Source organism: Choristoneura fumiferana, chromosome 7 (assembly GCF_025370935.1).
Source record: "Choristoneura fumiferana chromosome 7, NRCan_CFum_1, whole genome shotgun sequence".
Taxonomy (NCBI): domain Eukaryota; kingdom Metazoa; phylum Arthropoda; class Insecta; order Lepidoptera; family Tortricidae; genus Choristoneura; species Choristoneura fumiferana.
In genome coordinates this window covers 14,543,593-14,569,030 of record NC_133478.1, presented here as the reverse complement: position 1 = coordinate 14,569,030, position 25,438 = coordinate 14,543,593, and the positions used below count along the sequence as shown (strand labels likewise).

The 25,438-nt window shown below is 38.7% G+C and overlaps 1 protein-coding gene across 1 annotated transcript; it reads right to left on the bottom strand.

Moving 5' to 3' along the window:
* Window positions 1-6,760: 6,760 nt before the first annotated feature.
* On the bottom strand, window positions 6,761-24,977 carry LOC141429441 (uncharacterized). Its single transcript, XM_074089748.1, has 5 exons — window positions 24,904-24,977; window positions 10,397-10,690; window positions 9,977-10,144; window positions 8,014-8,229; window positions 6,761-7,305 (listed from the first exon to the last, which is right to left on the bottom strand). Exons 1-5 carry the CDS (start codon window positions 24,932-24,934, stop codon window positions 7,151-7,153), a joined length of 864 nt encoding a protein of 287 aa, XP_073945849.1. The 5' UTR covers window positions 24,935-24,977; the 3' UTR covers window positions 6,761-7,150.
* Window positions 24,978-25,438: the final 461 nt, after the last annotated feature.

Sequence of the window (25,438 nt, the reverse complement as noted above, 5' to 3'; positions counted from 1 at the left end):
CTTCATATGGATTTGTATGGGCATGCGCTCACTACCGTAAACTGCTTCAACTTTGCCCTCTGGCCCCAACATTGCCTGATTTGATTTAGAGTCAATAATTTAGCACTCATATAGGTTTTAAACTTTTATCTACACGGGAATTATTATTACAGGGGGATAAAAGTAAAAAAAACCTAAAGGGTGCTGAGTCGATAGACTCTAAATCGAATCAGGCAATGTTGGGGCCAGAGGGCAAAGTTGAAGCAGTTTACGGTACATCAAATCCGTAGCATCACCGGACCACCTCACTCGCGACTCGCGAGGTTAACACGCGCGGACGGCGAGTGTACCATTCAGTGATAGCCCGCTGCTAGTGACTACTCGGGTAAATACGTGAACCACGCGAGGTCCATTCGTTGTCAACGCGGCGTCCACCCGTGGACCACCTGTCAACAACGAGTGGACGCCGAAAGTCGAGGCGGTGCTGGTCGGGTGCCGAGTGGCTCTAATGAACTGTGACCTTTAATGTACACGTACACCACTTTTGCCATACTTATGTTATCACTGAAGTCATGTAGCGGTTATCGAGCATTGTAAAAGTAACAGGCAACTTAAAGGACATCGAGTTGTTACTAGGCTACGTCACTGGTGCAGTCGAGGAAACTAAATGACGTACCTTTTCATAATTAATTTCGCTATAATTTCTTTGGTAGATGTATGGAATGTCAACATGACATTAATAGTACAAAGGTTCCACCCTGGTATGTGATTCAGTTTTTATTGACTGTGCGTGTATACTGCACGGAAAGTAGCAGCAAAATACAGTAAAAAGCAAAAGGCTCCCTTTATAAGTAAGTGCTTTGCAATTGGCTGTCACATATTCCTAAATTAATGTCAAAACTGTTCACAATTTCGGTGCACCCGACATGGTCGGCTCGTGAATGTCAGGCTTAATTTAAATTAATTCTTATTAGCATCAACTTCATTAAGCAGCGATTTCTACTTGAGTTTTTGTAACTGAATTAATCAGGAGCGTCCCTTCTCCGTTAATTAACCGACTCCGATAAACAGTTAAGGGTAAAAATTTAATAAAGAAAACACGGCCGGAGCGGGATTTTGACTTGACAACTCAGTTCCTTAGGAAATTTCGAATTAACGTTTTCAGTGACGTGAAAGCTGTTTCAGTCAGTGTATTTATACTTATACCATTTGTTGGTAAACATTACACGAACATGCGATTTGTAGAAACTATTGCTACTATTTGAATGTAAAATCTCCTTTCCATGGCGCATTGGTTTAAAAGCTTATCTGTATTTGTTTGTTTTACTTTCCTTGTGCTTCAATCATTACAAAATTTTATTTACAAAAGACTAACATGAAATTTAAAATACTCGAAACTCATCACAAATGTGGATTCATTGTTCGCAAAAAAAACTCGCATATTATTAGTTTTTAAAATACGACTAAGTATAATCAATATTTTAAGCACGTGGCACGTGGCCGATATATATTTTTTTAATTATGAGAGGGAGGCAAACGAACAAGCGGATCATCTGATGGTGAATAATCCTTCAATAATCGTCTTATTTTTAACAGACTTCAAAAAAGGAGGAGGTTCTATGTTCCAAAGTTTGTATTTTTGTTATGTATGTTCACTGAATACTCAGTCAATTGTGAACCAATTTTCAAAATTATTTTTTTATTCGAAAGGGTACTTTTCTGAGATTGTCCCATTGTCACCAAGTCAAAATCTGATGATGGTATCCTAGGGAAATCGAGGGCAAACCTCAAATTTTATAAGTACACCTATGACGATTTTGGCATTTTTAGCATAAAGATAAGCATTTACATTCAAAAAGTATCATTTGGTAAACTGGACCTGATGAAGAAGACCGTAGATGACCAATAGAACTCGTCAAAGCTAAGTAATGATCGCTCGTCTATAAACGATCACAATTAATATACCTAGATAAGCGACCAAAAGGGAGCTTTAAGTTAATGATTCTTTCGAACTGATCTGATGCTGAAGCCGGAAGGTAGGCAACGGAACTCTGTTATAAAACAACGTAATTAAGCCGTGTTTGGGCTTCATGGAATCGTTGTGAGATGTACTTTGGCTACAAATCATTAAAAAGTGAGAATAAAGAAAAATTTTAACATAAAAGTAAAACCGACTCCAAAAAAATAAAAAAATAACGAAAAATGGAACCGACTACAAAACCCTTGAAAATATTTTTCTACCGAAACTACTGGTTTGTAAATATTGAGAAAATTCATGATGGTAGTAAATATAATTTACAAAGGATAACTTTAACGGTTAAGTTTGCTTGACAATTAGTAGTTTAAGAGTAAATAGGTATAAGCTACAATATACATATATACCTAAACTTGGAATATTCCATTCAACTTGCAAAATTCTTAGAAAAACATTACTTGATTTTTTCGTAACGGCTACGGAACCCTTGGGCGTGTCCGACACGCTCTGAGCTGGTTTTACTTCAAAGACTTTTTTTTTTTTTTTGGTACCTATAATATTTTTTATTCCGCTAAAACAATAATTACTTATGACAAGTGCATAGCAGATTAAGGTAACCACGGTGAAGCCGGTGAACCGTATTATGCGGTGTTTGTCGAGGGCCTATTCTGATGAAATGAACTTTATTAAAATTGTACGTTTACAAAAACTTATCAGGTCTCCATAATAAAATTCACCGTGTTGGTGTTTCAAATGTTAGGTCCCAAATATATTTGAAAGTAAAGTATATACCCATTATGCGTCTAAGATTCCTACCGCAACGAACAAAAGAGCTGACGATCTTGAAACGGCTAAACTGATTTTGATAAAAAATGTCTAAGAAACATCGCTAGAAAACCTGCTTTCCACCCGTTTAAGAGTTACGGTGCCACAGACAGACACACAGACACAGGGTTAAAAACACAGTCCTCGCAACACATCCTCGCACATCATTGGTGGAAACGCTGCTTTACGGTTGCTTTAATGTCAAACCAAACATAGCAAAGGTTCTTTGACCAAAAAGAGCGCATACTTCTTTTCTTTGGTGACTTTTTGTAATTTTTAACCCCCGACGCAAAAGAGGGGTGTTATACGTTTTAACGCTTCATTTACCTCGCCTCGCTCCGCTCAGCTGTTTCCATCAGAGATGTGCCGTGCGAGGATGTATAAACAAAGCGTTTCTATTGGTTAATGATAAACATATTCCTCGCAACACATCCTCGCACATCTCTGGTGGAAACGCTGCTTTAAGCGCCCGTAAGCAACACATCCTCGCATATCTCTGATGGAAACGCTGCTTTAAGCGACCGTAAGCAACACATCCTCGCACATCTCTGGTGGAAACGCTGCTTTAAGTGCCCGTAAGCAACACATCCTCGCACATCTCTGTGGAAACGCTGCTTAAGCGCCCGTAAGCAACACATCCTCGCACATCTCTGGTGGAAACGCTGCTTTAAGCGCCCGTAAGCAATACATCCTCGCACATCTCTGGTGGAAACGCTGCTTTAAGCGCCCGTAAGCAACACATCCTCGCACATCTCTGGTGGAAACGCTGCTTTAAGCGCCCGTAAGCAATACATCCTCGCACATCTCTGGTGGAAACGCTGCTTTAAGCGCCCGTAAGCAACACATCCTCGCACATCTCTGGTGGAAACGCTGCTTTAAGCGCCCATGTAAGCAACACATCCTCGCACATCTCTGGTGGAAACGCTGCTTTAAGCGACCGTAAGCAAACATATCCTCGCACATCTCCAGAAAAATCCATCCAGAAAAAGAGCGTATCTTTACGGCACTTACGTCCTTTTGTTGAGAAGCGCAGTTTTTCGGCAATAACAAATAATTAATAGTAGAAACTGTTGTAGCTACTGCAATATTTATATATGTTTTATACTTTGTATTATTTCAAGCTGTTCGTTTTCCTAAAATAAATAAATAACTCAAAAACGGTATATCCGATCATGTTGATGAAACCAATTTCCGTTGAAAGTATTTATTAAGCGTTACCTTTCCATATTTTTTGGACAAACGGTTTACAAAATAGAGGGGCGGGGGGGACACAATTTTTGCTACTTTGGGAGCGATTATTTCCAAAAATTTTAACTTAATCAAAAAAGTTTTTAACAAACCGTACTATCTTTTCAAAAGAGCTGTCGAACTATGTAACTACATATGAGCCACACGTTGATGCGAGTTAAAAAAAAATTACGTGTAAGGAGTGCCCCCCCCTATAAATATTTATTTTTGTAATTTAACTACAAAACTAAATAGCGGCATTGACAAGACATCTGTACTCCAAATTTCATTGATATACATCTTGTAGTTTTCGAGTAAAATGTATGTGACATACGGACGGATGGACAGACAGACAGATAGACAGACAGACGAACTTGACGAAACTATAAGGATTACGTTTTTGCCATTTTGGCTCCGGAACCCTAATAAAAAACAGCCTAAAAAAGTGCAAAGTTAACTACAACAATCTTCAGACAGAGCCGATTGCAAGTGAAAAGAGGCCCGTGATTCGATTACAGGCCGCCCAGGTCGTCACAAAAATTGGTTCAATTCGAACCGCATTCGATCGCTAACTCTTCGAATCTATTGGTTGTTTTTGTATTTAGTCGATCACGATCCAAGTTTTTCACGGAAAAAGAGCGTGGGTTTCACAACAGAGACTTCCGCGGGTATGCACGTTTGCTTGTTTACCAAAGCGGTTTTATCCTCATCATCATCATCCAGCCTATATACGTCCCACTGCTGGGCACATGAGTGCGTTTTTGTGGAAATTATCCGTAACTAGCGTTTACACTTACGTAACCGCGTAAATCATTAGATACAGCAGTTGAATTGAAATACAGGGATTTTATTAAATTCTCGTGGAAAATTACATCGTGGTCTTCATTGTCGTTACCATGCCAAATTTCATGACTCTAAGCCCAGCGATTATTATTTCGAACTTTATCCCTATTCCGTAGGAATATCGGGATAAAAAGTAGCTTATGTGTTATTCCAGATGTCCAGCTATCTACATACAAAATTTCATGACTAAGCCCAGTCGTTATTAGTTCGAGATTTTATCCCTATCCCGTGGGAATATCGAGATAAAAAAAAGTAGCCTATGTGTTGTTCCAGACGTCCAGCACCCTACATACCAAATTTAATGACTTTAAGCCCAGCGGTTGTTATTTTAAGATTTTATCACTATCCCGTGGGAATGTCGGGATAAAAAGTATCCTATGTTTTAATCCAGGTTATAAACTAACTTTCTGCCTAATTTCATCCAAATCTGTGCAGCCGTTTTAGCGTTTAGAAGTAACAAACATACTCACTCACTCACTCACTCACAAACTTTCACATTTATAATATTAGTAGGATTGGAGGCCCTCCTCCAGAGGACAGCAGCGTCCGCAACTCTCGCTATGTTGTCAGTCCACCTAACTAGTTGGAGGCTTGTCAACACTTCGTCTTCGTGTTCGTAGTCGCCACTCGAGGACTTTTCTCCCCCAACGGTATTCAACGGTATTAAAATTCATGTCCCTTAAAATTAGATATGATTATTATAATACTGTAGAATCTCAGAATCGCCCGGCGTGGACTAGTGCGTAATAAAGGCCATACTTCTTATCAGGCCGGTGCAGGCTTTTGCATTATTCAACCAACATATTTATAGCTTAATCTGCTGCACTGCTTTTATTAAAGCTGTTTCGCTTTAGGCAAGTAACAAGAGGAATATCAAAGCAATCCTACTTTTTTATAGAATTATGTACATTTCAATACTAAATTTGGTTTCGTTTTTAGTTGTTAAACATTATTGAGTATTTATTGTATGTAATGGCGGATGTAAATGCCGAATTTTTTACTTTACTAATTACGAGTAGGTACTCTACATTTTATGTGAAGGAGCTTGGCAATGGATACCTATAAAAGCTTTCCAAAAAAAGTTTTGGTTGTAAACTTGTTGTTTACTTGCACTTAGTCTTATGACTTTGACAATATTATTAACTTAAAAACAATAAACGATATATTTCTAATTTTATAACTGAAATTTGAGTCTGAACACAATTGAATCTCTCGAAATAATAACCCTGTTCCATAGTATTTTATCCACAAAAAAATCGCATTTATCGTACCTACTCTCTCAATTAGGTAGTTTCAGTACCTACCCATCGTTCAGCCATCTATTTATTATTTTGACACTAAATAATAGTGTCCTATTAATGTTTTTTTTTATTCGACTGGATGGCAAACGAGCAAGTGGGTCTCCTAATGGTAAGAGATCACCACCGCCCATAAACACCTGCAACACCAGGGGTATTGCAGATGCGTTGCCAACCTAGAGGCCTAAGATGGGATACCTCAAGTGCTAGTAATTTCACCGGCTGTCTTACTCTCCACGCCGAAACACGACAGTGCAAGCACTGCTGCTTCACGGCAGGATTAGCGAGCAAGATGGATATGAAAATATCACTCATTTAATACAATAATTTTATTGATTGACACCTCGGGTGCCGTCGTACTATCATTGAGATCCGAATTTTTCCAATGGAAATACCTTATGCACTGATCTGTACTTAAGTATCTCGCGTTCGAAGTCCCTTGTAGTTAAGGAATAGTAAGGAAAAGGTTGTAGTTAATTCTGTGCCTCCAGTGAATACGCTCCCCACGTCTTCTATGTGGAACGAAATCCTGTTAATTAGTACTTTCGTAGATAATATTCACTGTAGGCACATCATTGTAGTGGGCTGCCGTAAAGTAGCTCTGAATCAGTCAATGGTTTAAAACAATTTATTAGAAATTTCCAATTTTATTACTGTTGTGATGAAGTTATTACAAATTAATTAAAATGTATCTGTATAAAACTGTATGCAGTTATGCCAATATGTTACTCGCAATCTGCGTCAAATAAGAGATAAATAAGGCGTGTGTCATCACTCTCTTATAAGTACCAAGTACTTACCAGATATTTTTGAAAGATATCTGTAATAATAATAATAAGCCATTTATTGCCATCTCCAATGCCGATGCAATGCAATGTAATGTAATGCATTGTAATGCCATATCTGTTTTTTAATTTTCGAATAAACAGACGGCAAATAAATATAACTGATAATGAAAATTTTGCTGCGAGAAGGTACAATCTGGAATATTATTTATGCTATTTTACGAATTTAGCTCCATTTCACACACAAAATATGAAGTCTCGTAACAGTTCTTTATTTGTATGCGTTCAAATTTCTCGGTTTTATTGATATGCACTGCATTACATTCATAGCGTATGAAACTTTCGTTGGCAAGCTGTTCGTCGTAGCTTTTTGCTGAAACAAAATAGGATATAGCAAGCACTTATGAATGTAAAAAAAAAATATCACCGGTTCGGAAAAATCTCTGTTGAGACCAATCCGGCAAGAAACTCAACGAGGTAGGTATATAATATTATATTTATTAAACAGATTCGTGAAAGACATTCGCAATCTATTCCAAATGTTTATGTGAAACGTGTGCCATCTATTTGGCATACTTTTTAATGTTCGAAATTGATTACGCATAACAGGTTTCGCATAATTTATTTACGCCGAATCTTAAACTTGCCGAAATTTAGTTCGGCATAATTCTGTATAAGCCGAATAATGGTTTACCCGAATTTATTTTAGCATAATATTAACATGGCCAAATATTATTATGCATAATCTTGTGTAGCATATATGTGTTAATTGTGCGAGTGTCGAAAATTTGCAGCATAAATGGCTGTATCTTTTGATTGCGTTAGCTTAAAAGCTTGATTTTTTCACAGCTCCAAGGGACAGTAGACCTGAGTATTTGATATGAATATCAGCTTGATACTTCCACGCGTTCCTGAGAAAAAGGGTCTTGACAGACAGACAGACAGACAGACAGTCGGACAACAAAGTGATCCTATAAGGATTCTGTTTTTCCTTTTGAGGTACGGAACCCTAAAAAGATCGTTCCACCATCTTTGTCGGCCGTGGCTACCTATTGAGTATTATAATTTTTAAATTAGTTACCTTTTTGAGGAGACATACTCCTTACTACGATTCGGGGACCAAGAAAGTATTCTTCAAAATAACGCAACTTTGGAATAAGGACTTCAGCCCGAATAAATCCTGTGGATAACGATAATGCTGCTCCTTCTAAGGTACATGTTTTATCGGCATCATCCCATGTTTTCTTGCTTTGATGCACTTTGTAGCACGCGTGAAGGTTTTTCACGTAAATATATCCTGCCAAACGATAATGTAAATAAGTAGTATCATCAAATTTGTAAATAACAAGTCAATCCGACTACTGCTGCGAAAAGTGCCTCTAGCGGAACGTTTGCGATGTTCGTGTTTCCATACAAATTGAGATTTTAACGCGAACGCGATCGAGAATTATGTTGTAACCGAAAACTTACACTAACTCGTAACTATTTTACCCGACTGCCCGAAGGAGGGTTATGTTTTTCGAGCGTCTGTATGTATGTATGTATGTGGGTATGTATTGTATGTATTTGGTCCTCGCTGCAGCCTAAACGGCTGGACGGATTTTAACATATGAGGTAGGTATCATTTTTTTTAATGGCTTTCACTCTTGCCGTTTTAGCAAGACGTATTTTGCCAATGTCGACGTAGAGACATCACACACATGAGGATCATTGGATTCGTCATAACTGTTGGAGTGACATAGGGTATATAATATTTCAATATGGCGTCTGCGAAAAAAAATATGGCGGAGGAAAAAAAATTGTATTGTAACAATATGGGTATCATCATCCCATCCCAGCCTATATACGTCCCACTGCAGGGCACAGATTTCTCTCGGAATGAGAGGGCTTGGGCAGCAGTTCCCACGCGGGCCCAGTGCGGATTGGGAACTTCACACACACGTTGAATTGCTTCGCAGGTTTGTTGTGCAGGTTTCCTCACGATGTTTTCCTTCACCGTAAAGCTCGTGGTAAATTTCAAATGTAATTCCGCACATGAATTTCGAAAAACTCAGAGGTGCGAGCCGGGGTTTGGACCCACGATATGGGTATATTGGGTATCAAATGAAAGCTTATAATTAGCCCATTCTAAATTTATATATTGGTTATAATACTTTTAATCTATCATTTTCACGAAAATATCAAAAAAGTATAAAAAAAACATTACTTAAATAAAAAAAACTGACTGCCTTATAAACTAAAAGGAAGAAAATTAGTCTAGTGGTCTAGAACTCTGTCAATTAGCTTATTTAAAGTTCAACAGTCGGAACCCACTTAAATCGTAACCAGCTCAAAAATTCTTGGTAACGGATCCCGAAAAAAAATCCAATTATGACATTTCTTAAGATTTTGGTATTAAATAAACGGGTAAAAAACTAGTTTTGTTACAATTTTATCGGTTAAGTATAATTGCGTATGATTTTTGATCGTAATATTTTATCAAAATCAGATAAATCCATATGACAGTTTTTTTCAAATGTAGGTAAGTCCATCCAAGCCAATCAGCGAAAGAAGTTTCTTTTTTTTGTCAGTTTTTCTTTCACCCAGAATCCAGGTCTGTTAATCAAAATAATACAATTTTTCATTATATCAAATGAAGGTAAATACAAACAACATTTTATTTTTTTGTAAAGAATGGATGGTTTTAATGCTGAATTTGCCGAACAGGATCGATTTCCTTAATGCTTTAGCCAAAATAAAAAACTGCTTTACAAATCACCGAATTATCGTTATTAAGTATCACTTTTTTTCAATAATCTCCCAAATGGTTAGAGTGGATTTATCTGAGTTTGAAGTTAAGCGACTCATTTCTCAAACAATTATTGTGAAATTTTGTGAGCTGGTTCAATAACTACAATGATATTTAATGTACTGATTCTATTTTTTTTTTATGAAGGAATCATGCACGGGGGTGAAATCATAAAGGACAGACTCGTGAGGTCTACAGCTCAAAGAACTTCAGCCATATACTAAAATGGACCAAATACAATGTACCTAATACTTACCAGTATCGATAGTAGGACAAGTAGCTTTTTTTTTACAGACAAATGATTTCACGCTGCCCATTTCACAGCTGCCTGTCATATTATAGCTGCCAGTTTCTATGTCCATTATAACGCAAGTTCTTGTTTTTGGAGCCTGTTCAATGGGAATGGGAGTCGGATCTGGTAAATCTGAAATTAAATTTTTTAAAGTCGTTTACTGTATTTTTTTAGATTGTTATGAATCTAACCTAACCTAACCTAAGGGGTTCTATACAATGCCGTTTTAATGAATCCTGAAAAGTTTACGGTTTCAGAAAATAAACCTTTCGATATTATGACCCATTCGATATTTTAATATATTCGATATTTTAACATCCGATATTCAGATGCGTACCCGAGATAAATAGGTAAATACGAGTAGTTAAAAAAACTGCTACCAACCACCACCAACTGATTTGATCTCGCCGTATCCGAACTCGTCGCTCATGCCAACAATAATGTCCGTGACATTCGGTTTCTTTTTCATTCCCGCTACCAGGGCCTTTACAACCGTCCACTCATCTTTCACCTCCGGGTAGAACAACGAGGACTCTTCATCGGCGCACGTCGAAGAGGCCTGGTCCCACGAAAGCCCATTCCCATCCCAGTGGACTTTGTAGAAAGCGTCGTATTTGTATATATACGTATAGTCTGTTCTATAAAATGGACCATGACGAGAAGCCACGAGGGTAAGTCCTGACAAAAAATGAAAAAAAAAGAAATAGTTTATTTTGTGTTACTATTTACATGGTAAAATTTGTAGCGGCTGAATCCTCCGAAGCAACTGGTCCATGTGGATTTATAGCTGGTTTGTAATTTGCTTTCTTTAGTGTAATTGTTTAATGTTTTACGCCATACGATTAAATAAATAATGGGGGGAGGCCGATTACCAACAGAGGTCGTTCTACGCGGCTGATATCATGACGATGATGGTAAAATTAGTCTTATTAAGTACCTGTACTTGTTGAGTACCTAGTGCTAAAGTGCAATGACATGTCTAACCAGATAGAGTAACAGAGTTTAAATATGGTGGTATATTTCAATCGTTTTCACATCAGACCGTTTACGTACATCTTTGGCTAATTCAAAATTATGAGAGCTCTTAACGTAGAGACGTAAAATTATTGTGCAATTTTTGCCTATGCTTTTCATCACAAAAAAATATTTTTTCTTAACAACTTACAAGAGCTATCTCGGAGCTTTTAAATGTTCCTACGGTTCTAAAATGATTGGGCGAACTGATGGGTCGAACTATTTATTTATTTAGCATAATAGTTGAAAATGATAATTAAGTGCTTAAACATGATTAGTAAGACAATAGGTAAATGTTTCATCGTTAAACGCAAAGTTTTCTTGAATCATGATAGTTTAAGCTTCGCAGTTATCATAACGTGACTGATTAAACTAAAAGTGTATCATCTTAGAAAACAACTTCACCCCTCGGGAACTAAAAAAGTACAGAATTCTATTCTCATCATTTTTAATAAGCACTGTTCACGCCGCTATCGCCGTTCACAGGAATATGACCTTAATTTGTATAATGATAAAGTATGTTTTGCATTGTATAGTTTTAGGCCAATAGAAACACTCATACATCACGCAATACTCCACACCGACCAATCACAGCGACACACATACACACAAAAACAACACAGCTACACTTGCACTCCAAATTCCAACTAAGAAAGATCGATATATATGTAAATAATCAAATTTGTAATAAAAAAATCATAAAAATCTACGTTTTCATTCAACTCCTTGTTCCCACTCGGAACAAAGTGGCGACCGTGACAGGACCTGCAAGCATTATAAATCGGATCAACTCGCCTACCTACCCAAATCAGAGCGACTACCTAGAAGAGGTCATCAATCAAGTCGAGTACGCCGTGCAGCGCCTAATAACTATATACCTGGAAAATACCAAGGCAATCCGCTGCGCCTGCGCCTACATTGTACATCGGACGAACGGACCCCGCTCCAACGAAGCTGCCTGAAGCGAGCCAAGCAGCTCGCGATTGCATCAGCCAGTGCTAACCAACATCAACAAGTGTCGAATCGAACAGTTTTAGTGCCGATCCTGATTTGCCGATCCTGAAAATCAAGTGAGCCCGTTCCTATACATAAGTCCTAGTTCTTTTCCCTAGACTTTAGTAACTAGTGAGCTCAATTTCTCGAACTTTAGATTCTATCGTTTCTATATCTCTTTGCCAATACCTACTATTCGTTAAAGTTACTTGCTATAGCTTGCAAGCAAATGTTTTTTTGCATATAAATCAAAGCTAAGAATATCGTACCGTAGAATATCATACCTATCTACCTACCGCGCTTACTAAATTGCAAGTCATCTACAAAGCGCGCATAGATCGCATTCTTGCCTATTTATGTATGCCTACAATATCTCTTCTACAAATAATTCTTTATATTACAAGCAAACTTACCTTTTATTTATTATTTCTCATCACTTGTTAACTTTAAAATTACTATTAAAGTCCATTTAGAAGTCATTATTCGCAAATTTCCTTCCCGCTTGCTGCTTGCTCCGATCAGCTGTTTAGCCGTGCTTTGTATGCACATTCCAGGGCACCTAAGGTCTACCTATCTGCCTACTACGTGAGCCGGCCACTGCGACTGCTGTTCTCACCCGCGCTAACTGAGAGGGAACCGGTTCTGCGGCCTGCTAGGCAGTCGATCAGCTGATCCACAAAGCGAGGAGCGTATCGTATTCATTTGAAATTCATTTGTTTATTTGATTTGTGCTTGATTTATCTCGAAGGTTTGTGGCAATGTCTGAAATAAAGGATTTAAAGACTAAACGTAGCTATATAAAAGGACGTTTAACGAAGTTTAAGAACTATCTTGACGAAATTACGTCCTTGGAAAAAACTACTACTTTGATTGTAAATAGACTTGCGATGAAGCTTTCGAGATTTCAGGCATTATTTAGTGAATTCGAAGAGGTGCAAAGTCAAATTGAAATGTGTGAGGCGTCTAACCAAGACGACGAATTGGAAACACGCGAAACATTTGAAGTGGAGTTCGATAATTGCATTTTAATTGCCCAAGAGTACATTGAAAATAATGCCCCTACTAAAGAAAATCCTTTATCTACTACGAGTAGTGTATCTTCTCACTGCAATCATGATGATTGCGACGCTCTTGGATTTAAGCTGCCTGTCATCAAGATACCTAACTTTGACGGCACGTATTTTAAATGGCTCGAGTTTAAAGAGACATATACCTCTTTAATACACGACAATAACAAAATTAAAAACATACATAAATTTCATTATCTTCACTCGTATTTAGAGGGTGAAGCGGCCCGTGTGCTCAGTAATTTAGAAGTGACAGAGGCTAATTATTCCGAGGCTTGGCAACTACTTTGTAAACGTTTTGACAACAAACGTCAATTAATTAACAATCACCTAAAGGCTTTGCTTAGCATTGAATCGGTGCGAGAGACCGACAAGTCACTACGTTTTATTGTTGATCACATTAATAAAAACTTGCGGGCTCTCCGCACTCTGGGCTTGCCTACCCAACACTGGGATGTCCTCATTATTTTTATGACACTCGCTAAACTGGACAACAGTACATGTTACAAATGGGAGGAACATAGGAACGGTTTATCTGAAATTCCCACGCTTGACGATTTTTTTACATTTTTAAAGGATCGTGCCGATGTGTTAGAAATTTTTAACCGACAAAAACATGAGAAACCTAAACATTTGCCACCGCCGCCGCCAACAAAGCCGCATACTAAAACTTTTACCGTATCGAATAAGCAACCTATCGCGACGGCTCCTAGGTCTCCTCCTGAGTGCTTAGTGTGCAAAGGTGCTCATCGCTTGTTTGAATGCACAACTTTTAAAACTAAAACACCAGAAGACAGGTTTTCTATAGTGTCTACATTAAACTTGTGTGAAAACTGTTTGAGAGTTGGTCATAAAGTTCAAAGTTGTAGGCTGCCTGGGTCTTGCCGTTGTTGTAAACAAAAGCATAATACCCTTTTACATATACCAGAGAAACCCGCGATGCCTACTCCTGGGACTAACTCACAATCTCATAGCTTAGCTGCTATGACAAACGCCGAGGTTCTATTATGTACTGCCCAAGTTAAATTAATAAATCCTAAATCAAATCAAATGTTAATAGTCCGAGCGCTGCTGGACAGCGGGAGTCAGTCGTCATTTGTCACAGAAAGGATTCAAAAAATGTTACATTTGACTCCTCAGCCCTCTAATGTCAGTGTAGTCGGGCTATCCGATGTTCCCTTAGCAGTTGATACGAAGCGTTGTGCGCTACTTCTTCAGTCACTTACCGACCCTTTTAATGTTAATATGACATGCTTAGTTATACCTAAAATTTCTGAAAAAATACCTAAAACTACCGTTGACATAAGTCATTACAATTTATCCAAATTTCAACTTGCGGACCCCAGCTTTTTTGAGGCATCTTCTATTGATATGCTGATTGGTGCTGATCTATTTTGGGACCTCATAGGTTCCTCTCAGCATTCATTAGGATTAAATAATCCTATTTTACGCAGCTCTAAATTAGGATGGCTCATCGCAGGTCCTCTGCCTATCTTATGTAAACCTCAATCCAATCAACGCGTCAGCAAATTTATTCACTGTAATTTTCTATTTAAAGAATCTAACCTACCTACCATTAACGATGAGCTGGAAAGATTTTGGGAACTAGAAAATATACCCCAGGCTCATCCCTATACCAAGGAAGAAAAACTATGCGAACAGCACTATCTTTCCAATACCTATCGACTAAACGATGGGCGATTCTGCGTAGGCCTCCCTCTGCGCGATGAAAGGGAGTGTTTAGGCGATTCCTATACATTGGCTAAAAAAAGGTTCCTAAATCTAGAATCTCGCTTCAGTAAACAACCCGAGTTAAAAAAATCGTATTCTGAATTTATTCACGAGTACTCCAACCTAGGTCATCTCTCAGAGTCCCCCGTTCTCAAGCCCGCAAATGCATTTTTTCTGCCTCACCACCCTGTCATCAGAACGAAAAGTGAATCAACTCGGCTCCGCGTCGTATTCGATGCTTCAGCACGATCCACTTCCGGTTTCTCGGTCAATGACCTACAAATGGTAGGGCCGGTCATACAGGATTCACTTTTCAATATTCTTTTACGTTTTCGACAGCACAAATTTATAATTTCTGGTGACATAGAGAAAATGTACCGCCAGGTTCTTCTGAGACAATCTGACCGCGACTTACAATTAATTCTATGGCGTGACAGCGAAACTGAACCGTTGCGCACACTAAGGTTAAATACCGTAACCTATGGCTTCTCCAGTGCTAGTTTTCTTACTACCAGATGTATTTGGCAACTTGGCGCTGAATGTGCTGACCCCGCTATAAAAAGAATAATTCAGAGCGATTTTTACTGTGACGATTTATTAACTGGGGCTGACCATGAAGATGAGTTAAGTTATATTAAGCGTCAAGTGTCGAGCGAGCTTGCCAAAGGATGTTTTCACCTAAGAAAGTATAGGTCAAATTTACCAACCTTACTTGACGACTGTTCTTCGCATCAAGAAGGTAGCCTAATAATAAGCAATGCCACAAGCACGCTAGGCATAGGTTGGTCTCCAAGTTTCGACCAACTAAATTTTCAAATCGAGTACATGCCCCCCCCTAATTTAACCAAAAGATCAATCTTATCTTCAACGTTTAAAATCTTTGACCCACTCGGTCTTCTATCTCTATGTACTATCAAGCCTAAAATTCTCCTCCAAACCCTATGGTCCTCGAAATTAGATTGGGACGAAGAAGTACCCGTTGATATCAAAAAAGGTTGGGTAAAATTCACGCAAAATTTAAATTTACTATCGACACTTCAAATCCCGAGACGTGTACTAATTAACAATTTTAATTTTATAGAATTGCACTGTTTTTGCGATGCGTCACAACTAGCGTTTGGGGCATGTGTATATATTAGGTCTAAGGATGCTGCAAATAACGTTCAAATTAGGCTATTGTGTGCTAAGGCCCGCGTTGCTCCGCTCAAGCCTACAACCATTCCCAGACTTGAGCTGTGTAGCGCGCTGTTAGGAGCTCAACTGAGCGCCGCTGTGACTCAAGCCTTGCGGTGCAAAATTGATCGCCAGGTATACTGGTCCGACTCGAAGGTAGTTCTGGGCTGGCTTCAATCGGCAAATAGAACTAAAACGTTTGTCACAAACAGAGTCGCCGCAATAACAGAGCTTACCGATGCTAATAAATGGCGCTACGTTCCAACGGCCGAGAATCCGGCCGATCTATGTTCCCGTGGCGTGGACCCCCAAAATGTTAAGGCCACCGACATCTGGTGGCACGGACCAGCCTTTCTTAAGCACGATGAAGAGTTATGGCCAACTACGGATTTTAAAATGGTATCACTACCCGAATTAAAAGCTTTGCCCGCTTTGGTGGCGGATTCTGCACCTCCGGTGGCGTTCATAGATGTAACTAGATATTCTAAGTTAACAAAATTACAGAGAATAGGTACATACATTCTAAGATTCATATATAATTGTCGAAATCCTCGAAACAAAATTACTGGTATATTGTCAGCGGACGAGCTTCGACATGCTTTACTTTGCCTAATAAAGGTAGCTCAACAAGACGATTTTCCTACAGAAATAGCATGCTTACGAGGTAAAAGGCAACTACCGCGTAAGTCTAATCTAAATAGCCTTAATATTTTTATTGACAAAGATGACTTGGTTCGCGTCGGTGGCAGGCTGGGTCATTCAAGTCATGGTTTTGATAAACGGTACCCTATTTTACTGAAAGCTACACATCATTTGACTAAATTAATGTTTCAACTCTTGCTAGCCTGTATTCGCGACCAGTATTGGCCTATAGGTGGACGCAAATTGGCTCGTCATGTTTTTGAGTGTTGTATTATATCTAAATATTCATGATTGTGCTTGAACCTTTCTATATTAATGCTGAATAAGTTTACGCAGATTGAAAATACGCTGTGCTAGTTAAAATGACTTCTAATTATGTTGTGAGTGTGCCCAAGTTGAAGGGACGTGAGAACTATCAAGAATGGGCTTTCGCCGCGGAGAATTTTCTGGTGTTGGAGGGAACTTCGGATAGTATTCGAGTTACAGAACCAAAAGAAGCCGCAGCTGATGCGAAAACCAAGGCCAAATTGATCTTAACGATTGACTCGCCGCTATATGTACACATCAAAGACGCGAAGAGTACAAAAGAGTTATGGGATACACTTAAACAGCTGTTTGATGATTCTGGTTTCACTAGAAGAATCAGCTTGTTAAGAACTTTAATTTCAATCCGTCTTGAAAACTGTACTTCTATGACATCGTATGTAACACAGATCATAGAAACGAGTCAAAAATTAAGTGGATCGGGCTTTAATATCAATGACGAATGGGTTGGATCTCTACTTTTGGCCGGATTATCTGAAAAATATTCGCCGATGATAATGGCGATCGAACATTCGGGCATAAAAATAACGGCAGACGCCATTAAAACCAAGTTGATGGACTTGGAGGAAGACAGTGGCGACGTCAGCGGAGCGTTTGCGAGTTATCATAAAAAGAAATATGGCAGCACTAGCGGAACCAGAGACAGAGATAATGCGTCAACGTCAAAGTCAAAGAAAGTCATAAAATGTTATAAATGTAAACAGACGGGACATTATCGTAATCAATGCACAAATGTTGATAAAGATTCATCAATTACCAATTCGAGTGAACGAAAACAAACCAATGCATTTAGTGCCGTATTTTTGAATGGTAATTTTTCTAAGAATGATTGGTATATCGACTCCGGAGCGAGTGCACACTTAACTGCGAACGAACATTGGATTAAAAATGTTTCGAAAGAGCATTCCGTAAAGGAGATCGTTGTTGCAAATAAAGAAAAGGTGCCTGTTAAGTGCTCCGGTGATGTGCAAATTACGACATTGACAGATAACTGTGAGTATGATGTGGTTGTTGAAGGAGTATTGTGTGTTCCAAGTTTGACCACAAATCTCTTATCAGTGAGTCAACTGATTGCTAAAGGCAACAGAGTGTTGTTTACAGATGGTGGCTGTCAAATTTTTAATAAGGCAAACACGCTGGTTGCCACAGCTTGTTTAATAAATGGAGTATACAAGTTGAGAATACCTGAGTTGCTAGCTGCAGTGATGACTTCAAGTGACATTTGGCATCGCAGGCTTGGTCATGTCAACAGCAACTATTTAAACAAAATGCAGGATGCGGTGGAAGGTCTCACACTTGACAGAAAGGCAGATATAACTAAGTCGTCATGTACAGTGTGTTGTGAAGGCAAACAGAGTCGTTTACCATTTCCACAGAATGGCAATAGAAGTGATGATCTTCTGCAAATAATACATACAGATGTATGTGGCCCGTTCAATAATATTTCAATTGGTGGTTCCAGATATTTCATTTTGTTTGTGGATGATTATAGCCGCATGATCTACATTTATTTTTTGAAAAACAAAAGTGAAGCTTTTAGCTGTTTCCAACGCTACAAAGCAGTTGTAGAGAATGAGCTGAACAGAAAAATAAAGATACTAAGGAGCGATAACGGGAAGGAATTCGTCAATAAAGAGTTTGATAACTATCTGAGCCAAGCAGGAATAATTCATCAGAAAAGCAATGTTTACACACCCGAACAGAACGGTTTATCGGAACGTTCTAATCGCTCAGTGGTTGAGAAGGCAAGATGTCTATTATTCGATGCAGAGCTAGACCAAAGTTTTTGGGCTGAAGCAGCCAATACTGCTGTATATTTACAAAACAGGACAGTAGCATCAGCCTTGAACGGAAAAACACCTTTCGAGTTGTGGACAGGGAAAAAGCCAGATATAAGCCATTTAAGAGTCTTCGGAAGTGTTGTGATGATGCATATACCCAAAGAGAAGCGACAAAAATGGGATAAAAAGGCTGAGCGAGGCATTCTAATCGGTTATCCAGATGGTGTCAAAGGATATAGAATCTACATTCCAAGAACAAAAGATATCACAACTAGCCGCGATGTGATAATCATTGAAAAACCTAAACCGGCAGAAAGTTTAGTTCAGATTGAGGGAAAATCACCATCAACAACTGATGCCATTGGAGATTCAGTGGGGGATACATCAGATGATTCCAGAAGTGAAGAGTTTCATGATGGTGATGACACTTATCTCCCAGATGAAGACTCTTCTGTAAGTAGTGTGGAAAGTGTTGTGAATGTTGAAAAAAGATGTGCTTCCCGTAGAAACAGAAAGCAGCCAGACAGGTATGGTTTTTCGAATGTTTGTGTAGGAAATAGTATTGACGAAGATGCTTGTGAACTTTCTATTGTAGAGGCTTTAAAAGGGCCAGAGAGAGAACAATGGTTAGAGGCAGTGCGAGATGAATTGCAGTGTTTTGATTATAACAAAGCGTGGGAACTTACTGATGTGCCTAAAGACAGTACCATAGTTCAGTGTAGATGGGTATTGCGTAAAAAATATGACAGCGAAAACAATGTTAGATATCGTGCTAGACTTGTAGCCAAAGGCTTTTCACAAAAACAAGGTGTTGATTACACAGAGACTTTCTCACCTGTCGTCAGACACACGACCCTACGGTTATTGTTTTCACTATCAGTTCAATTAGGACTTAATGTTACCCATTTGGATGTTAAAACTGCATTTCTAAATGGAGACCTAGAGGAAACCATATATATGCAAAAACCAGAGTGTTATGATTCCCCAGGTAGCTCTAATAAAGTATTAAAACTTAAAAAAGCAATTTATGGCTTGAAGCAGGCATCGAGGGCCTGGAATAAAAAGGTGGATAACTGTTTAGTTGACAATGGTTACTTAAAGTCAAAATTAGAACCTTGCATGTACACCAAAATGGTTGAAAATAAAAAAACCATTGTGACAGTTTATGTAGACGACTTCTTTATTTTCTCTAATGATAAAATAGAGACTGAAAATGTAAAGAAAGTGTTGTCAAGTCAATTTCAAATCAAAGACTTGGGACAGGTTCAGAAATGTTTAGGAATGAATGTGAAATTCAATAAGTTGGAAGGGTCAGTCACCTTAGATCAGGAAAACTATATTGATACTTTGTTGCAGAAATTTAACATGACTGACTGTAAGACTTTTGACACTCCAATGGAAACTAAATTGAGTGTAAACATGGATAAAAAATTAAATGATCAAGTACCTTTTCAACAGCTCATAGGTAGCTTGATGTATCTTTCTGTTTTAACTAGACCAGATATAACTTACTCTGTAAGTTACTTAAGTCAATTCAATAACTGTCATACAGATGAGCATTGGCATTATGCAAAGAGAGTCTTAAAATATTTAAAAAAGACTAAATCTTTTGGTATTAAATATTGTAAAAGTGGAAATTCTGAAATTAAAGGTTTTGTTGATGCTGATTGGGCAAATGATCCACTGGATAGGCGATCATATACTGGATTTTGTTTCTTATTATCTAACGGTATTATATCTTGGGAATGTAGGAAACAAAAAACTATTGCGCTTTCAAGTTGTGAAGCAGAGTATATGAGTATTTCAGAGGCATGCAAAGAAGCTATATATTTAAGAGCTTTGCAATTTGAAATAACACATAAAATGTATACTTTAAGCTTATTCAATGACAATCAGAGCGCACAGAAGCTATCTACAAATCCAGTACTTCACAAGAAATCTAAACATATAGATGTAAAGTATCATTTTGCTAGAGAATGTGTTTCAAATAATATAGTGAAGTTGTACTATCTGCCAACAGCTGATATGCCCGCTGATTTATTTACTAAGAGCTTATGTGCAAAGAAACACTATACCTTTTTGGAATTATTGGGTGTGGTGTTTGTATAAATTAAATGCACAACTTTCTATGATTATTAGATATAGTGGGGTGTTGTATTATATCTAAATATTCATGATTGTGCTTGAACCTTTCTATATTTGTTTATGGTTAATTGTCTATGACTTTAAATTAAAATTCAGTTCTCTTTTGAAACACAACACGGTCGTTTTATTATATTGAGCACTGTTTTATATGTCGCAGGTTCAAAGGTAGCGGCATGACTAATATAATGAGTGACTTGCCATCAGAACGTGTGGAACCAGATTTTCCGTTCAGTACTGTTGCTACAGATTTTGCGGGTCCCTTTTTAATCACCGACCGTAAAGGTCGGGGTTGTAAAATAACTAAATGTTATTTATGTATTTTTATATGCTTCAGATTTAAATGTATCCATTTAGAAGCAGTGAGCGAATTAAGCAAAGATGCCTTTATTTTAACTCTAAAAAGGTTTATCGCCCGCCGAGGAATGCCTAAAGTGATTTACTGCGATAATGGCCGAAATTATGTAGCCGCAGCTAAAGAACTTAAGGATTTTCTGCATGCAAACAATCAATCTATTACCGACTTTGCAGCTCAGCGAGGCATAAAATTTAAGTTTTCTCCCGCATACGCTCCTCACTTTAATGGTTTGGCCGAGGCCGGTATTAAATCTTCCAAATTTCATATTCGACGTATATTAGGGCAAACCCATCTAACGTTCGAGGAGTTGTCCTCCCTGTTTACCCAAGTCGAAGCTATACTCAACAGCCGGCCCTTATGTCCCCTCAGTCCATCTCCTAGCGACTTTCAGTGCCTCACTCCGGGTCACTTTATAATCGGCAGGCCACTAACTTCGTTACCGTCTACGTGCAGTCAAGACAGCGAAGCTCCACTGCGCGACCGATTCCAGCGGCTAGAACAAATCCGTCAGCATTTCTGGAAACGCTGGTCACGCGAATACGTAGCTGAACTACAGCAACGTACGAAATGGCGTGTGAAAGGCAAGGAGTTACGGTTGGACGACCTTGTACTAATTAAGGACGAGACCCCACCTCTCTACTGGCGCTTAGGCAGAGTCACCAAGCTGTTTCCTGGGTCTGACGGAGTACCACGCGTCGCAGACGTCTCAACGGCTCACGGGACTATACGCCGAGCTCTCAATCGACTGTGCCTGCTTCCAACTGAAAGCTGATTTTGAAAGCTTAGCTTTCAAAGGCGGGGATGATGTTCACGCCGCTATCGCCGTTCACAGGAATATGACCTTAATTTGTATAATGATAAAGTATGTTTTGCATTGTATAGTTTTAGGCCAATAGAAACACTCATACATCACGCAATACTCCACACCGACCAATCACAGCGACACACATACACACAAAAACAACACAGCTACACTTGCACTCCAAATTCCAACTAAGAAAGATCGATATATATGTAAATAATCAAATTTGTAATAAAAAAATCATAAAAATCTACGTTTTCATTCAACTCCTTGTTCCCACTCGGAACAAGCACAAATTCTACTGATTTAAAAAAAATACAAAAAGGTAGCCTTCAATTTGACACGGATCCTTGTTTTAAGCATATTATTATGAGGGGCTAACTCCGCCATATTATTATAATAAAAAATAATAATATATAAATATCACGGGACAATTCACACCAATTGACCTAGTCCCAAAGTAAGCTTAGCAAAGCTTGTGTTATGGGTACTAAGCAAGTGATAAATATAATTATATAGATATAGATACTTACATACTTAAATACATATTAAACACCCAAGACCCGAGAACAAACATTCGTATTTTTCATACAAATATCTGCCCCGACACGGGAATCGAACCCGGGACCTCAAGCTTCGTAGTGAATTGATTTATTTCCGTCCATCATACTTAACAAACCAATTAACATCTACTTACCTAAAAAAATGTATCATGAAAATAATTTTCTACCAGTCTGAAGTCGGTGCTTCAGCACGAGCCAGCAGGAGTGATTGAAGCCCAATGTATAGGTGAGGTTGACGACTATAGGTCCACTCCTGCTTGAAGCCCAATGTATAGAATGTAGGTGAGGTTGACGACTATAGGTCCACTCCTGCTTGAAGCCCAATGTATAGTATGTAGGTGAGGTTGACGACTATAGGTCCACTCCTGCTTGAAGCCCAATGTATAGTATGTAGGTGAGGTTCACGACTATAGGTCCACTCCTGCTTGAAGCCCAATGTATAGTATGTAGGTGAGGTTGACGACTATAGGTCCACTCCTGCTTGAAGCCCAATGTATAGTATGTAGGTGAGGTTGACGACTATAGGTCCACTCCTGCTTGAAGCCCAATGTATAGAATGTAGGTGAGGTTGACGACTATAGGTCCACTCCTGCTTGAAGCCCAATGTATAGAATGTAGGTGAGGTTGACGACTATAGTCCACTCCTGCTTGAAGCCCAATGTATAGTATGTAGGTGAGGTTGACGACTTTTAGGTCCACTCCTGCTTGAAGCCCAATGTATAGTATGTAGGTGAGGTTCACGACTATAGGTCCACTCCTGCTTGAAGCCCAATGTATAGTATGTAGGTGAGGTTGACGACTATAGGTCCACTCCTGCTTGAAGCCCAATGTATGTATGTAGGTGAGGTTCACGACTATAGGTCCACTCCTGCTTGAAGCCAATGTATAGTATGTAGGTGAGGTTCACGACTATAGGTCCACTCCTGCTTGAAGCCCAATGTATAGAATGTAGGTGAGGTTGACGACTATAGGTCCACTCCTGCTTGAAGCCCAATGTATAGTATGTAGGTGAGGTTGACGACTATAGGTCCACTACTGCTTGAAGCCCAATGTATAGTATGTAGGTGAGGTTCACGACTATAGGTCCACTCCTGCTTGAAGCCCAATGTATAGTATGTAGGTGAGGTGACGACTATAGGTCCACTCCTGCTTGAAGCCCAATGTATAGAATTAGGTGAGGTTGACGACTATAGGTCCACTCCTGCTTGAAGCCCAATGTATAGAATGTAGGTGAGGTGACGACTATAGGTCCACTCCTGCTTGAAGCCCAATGTATAGTATGTAGGTGAGGTTCACGACTATAGGTCCACTCCTGCTTGAAGCCCAATGTATAGTATGTAGGTGAGGTTCACGACTATAGGTCCACTCCTGCTTGAAGCCCAATGTATAGTATGTAGGTGAGGTTGACGACTATAGGTCCACTACTGCTTGAAGCCCAATGTATAGAATGTAGGTGAGGTTGACGACTATAGGTCCACTCCTGCTTGAAGCCCAATGTATAGAATGTAGGTGAGGTTGACGACTATAGGTCCATTCCTGCTTGAAGCCCAATGTATAGAATGTAGGTGAGGTTGACGACTATAGGTCCACTCCTGCTTGAAGCCCAATGTATAGAATGTAGGTGAGGTCGGCGACTATAGGTCCACTTAGGACTTCAGACTGGTAAAAAAATATTTTCATGGTTTTGTTGTAGTCGCTTAAATTTTTTGTTATAATTTTTAGTGTAAATAATCCAAGATAGAATAGTTTAAAGTACAATTCAATAGAATCTGTCAATTTCTACATATTTAAGACACCCTATCGTGGGCACACTTATTATATTATGTCCCTTTGTTGCAATTATCATCTAAAAGGAATAAAAGAATAATAGTCACATCACAAAGCCTTAGCAAGCCAGGTGTTTATATGTAGGTAGGCTGGACTATAGGTCCACTTAGGACTTCAGACTGGTAAAAAAATATTTTCATGGTAATGTGGTTTTAATTGTTATAAATTTATGGGTTTAAAAAATGCCTAAATAAAGAAATTTAATATTATTATTAGGTAATGTCAGCTGCTCGTCACCTTTTACGAAAGATTTGCTTTTTCTGATGCAGACATTCATTATTGAGGAGCAGTCTTGGTGCTTCACCACCCGTTCCATTTTACCATATACATTACGAGGAGCATAGATTGCTTAGCAACTGTGTTAAAAATTGAAATTCAACCCGTGAAATACTTGTTATTGAGTAGTAAAAAACATACAACCGAATTGATAACTCCTCCTTTTTTGAAGTCGGTTAATAAAAGCAGTCCACTTACCCAATACGAAGATAAACGTGTTCTCGAGCATGTTGCTTCTTTCGAACTGACTACGGAAATATTCTTTAGCAATAAACATGTCCGTTTTTATATTAATCAGTATCTTTTGTCCTTATTTTATAATGATATAATGACCATCTTAAACTGTGTTTCCACCAGAGATGTGCGAGAATGTGTTACGAGGAATGTGTTTTACACGATGAACCAATAGAATCGCTTTATTTACCTATCCTCGCACCCGCACCGCACAGCACATCTTTAGTGGAAATAGCTGAGCAGAGCGAGGCGAGGTAAATGAATCGTATTTATTGGGTAGGGTAATCCATCATTTTACCGAAAATTGTTTCATCGATTATCGTTTCCCATAACACTATTCGCAGAATTTTGTTATCACTTAGGAATCATTTATCGAACTTCGTTTCATCGCTCATACAATTGCTCGAATTACCTTTTACACAAGAATCAACTCATCGAATTTTACTTCATCATTTTATTTGTATATCGACATAGTCGTTCATCGAATCGCTTTTACTAT

Excerpts from the sequence above, each read along its gene's own strand:
- LOC141429441 (XM_074089748.1), bottom strand. The coding sequence starts at position 24,934 with ATGCTCGAGAACACGTTTATCTTCGTATTGG. Across the intron at positions 10,145-10,396 it reads GATCAAATCAGTTGGTGGTG|ATTTACCAGATCCGACTCCC; the intron begins GTTGGTAGCAGT and ends ATTTAATTTCAG. Across the intron at positions 8,230-9,976 it reads TTGTCCTACTATCGATACTG|GATATATTTACGTGAAAAAC; the intron begins GTAAGTATTAGG and ends ATCGTTTGGCAG.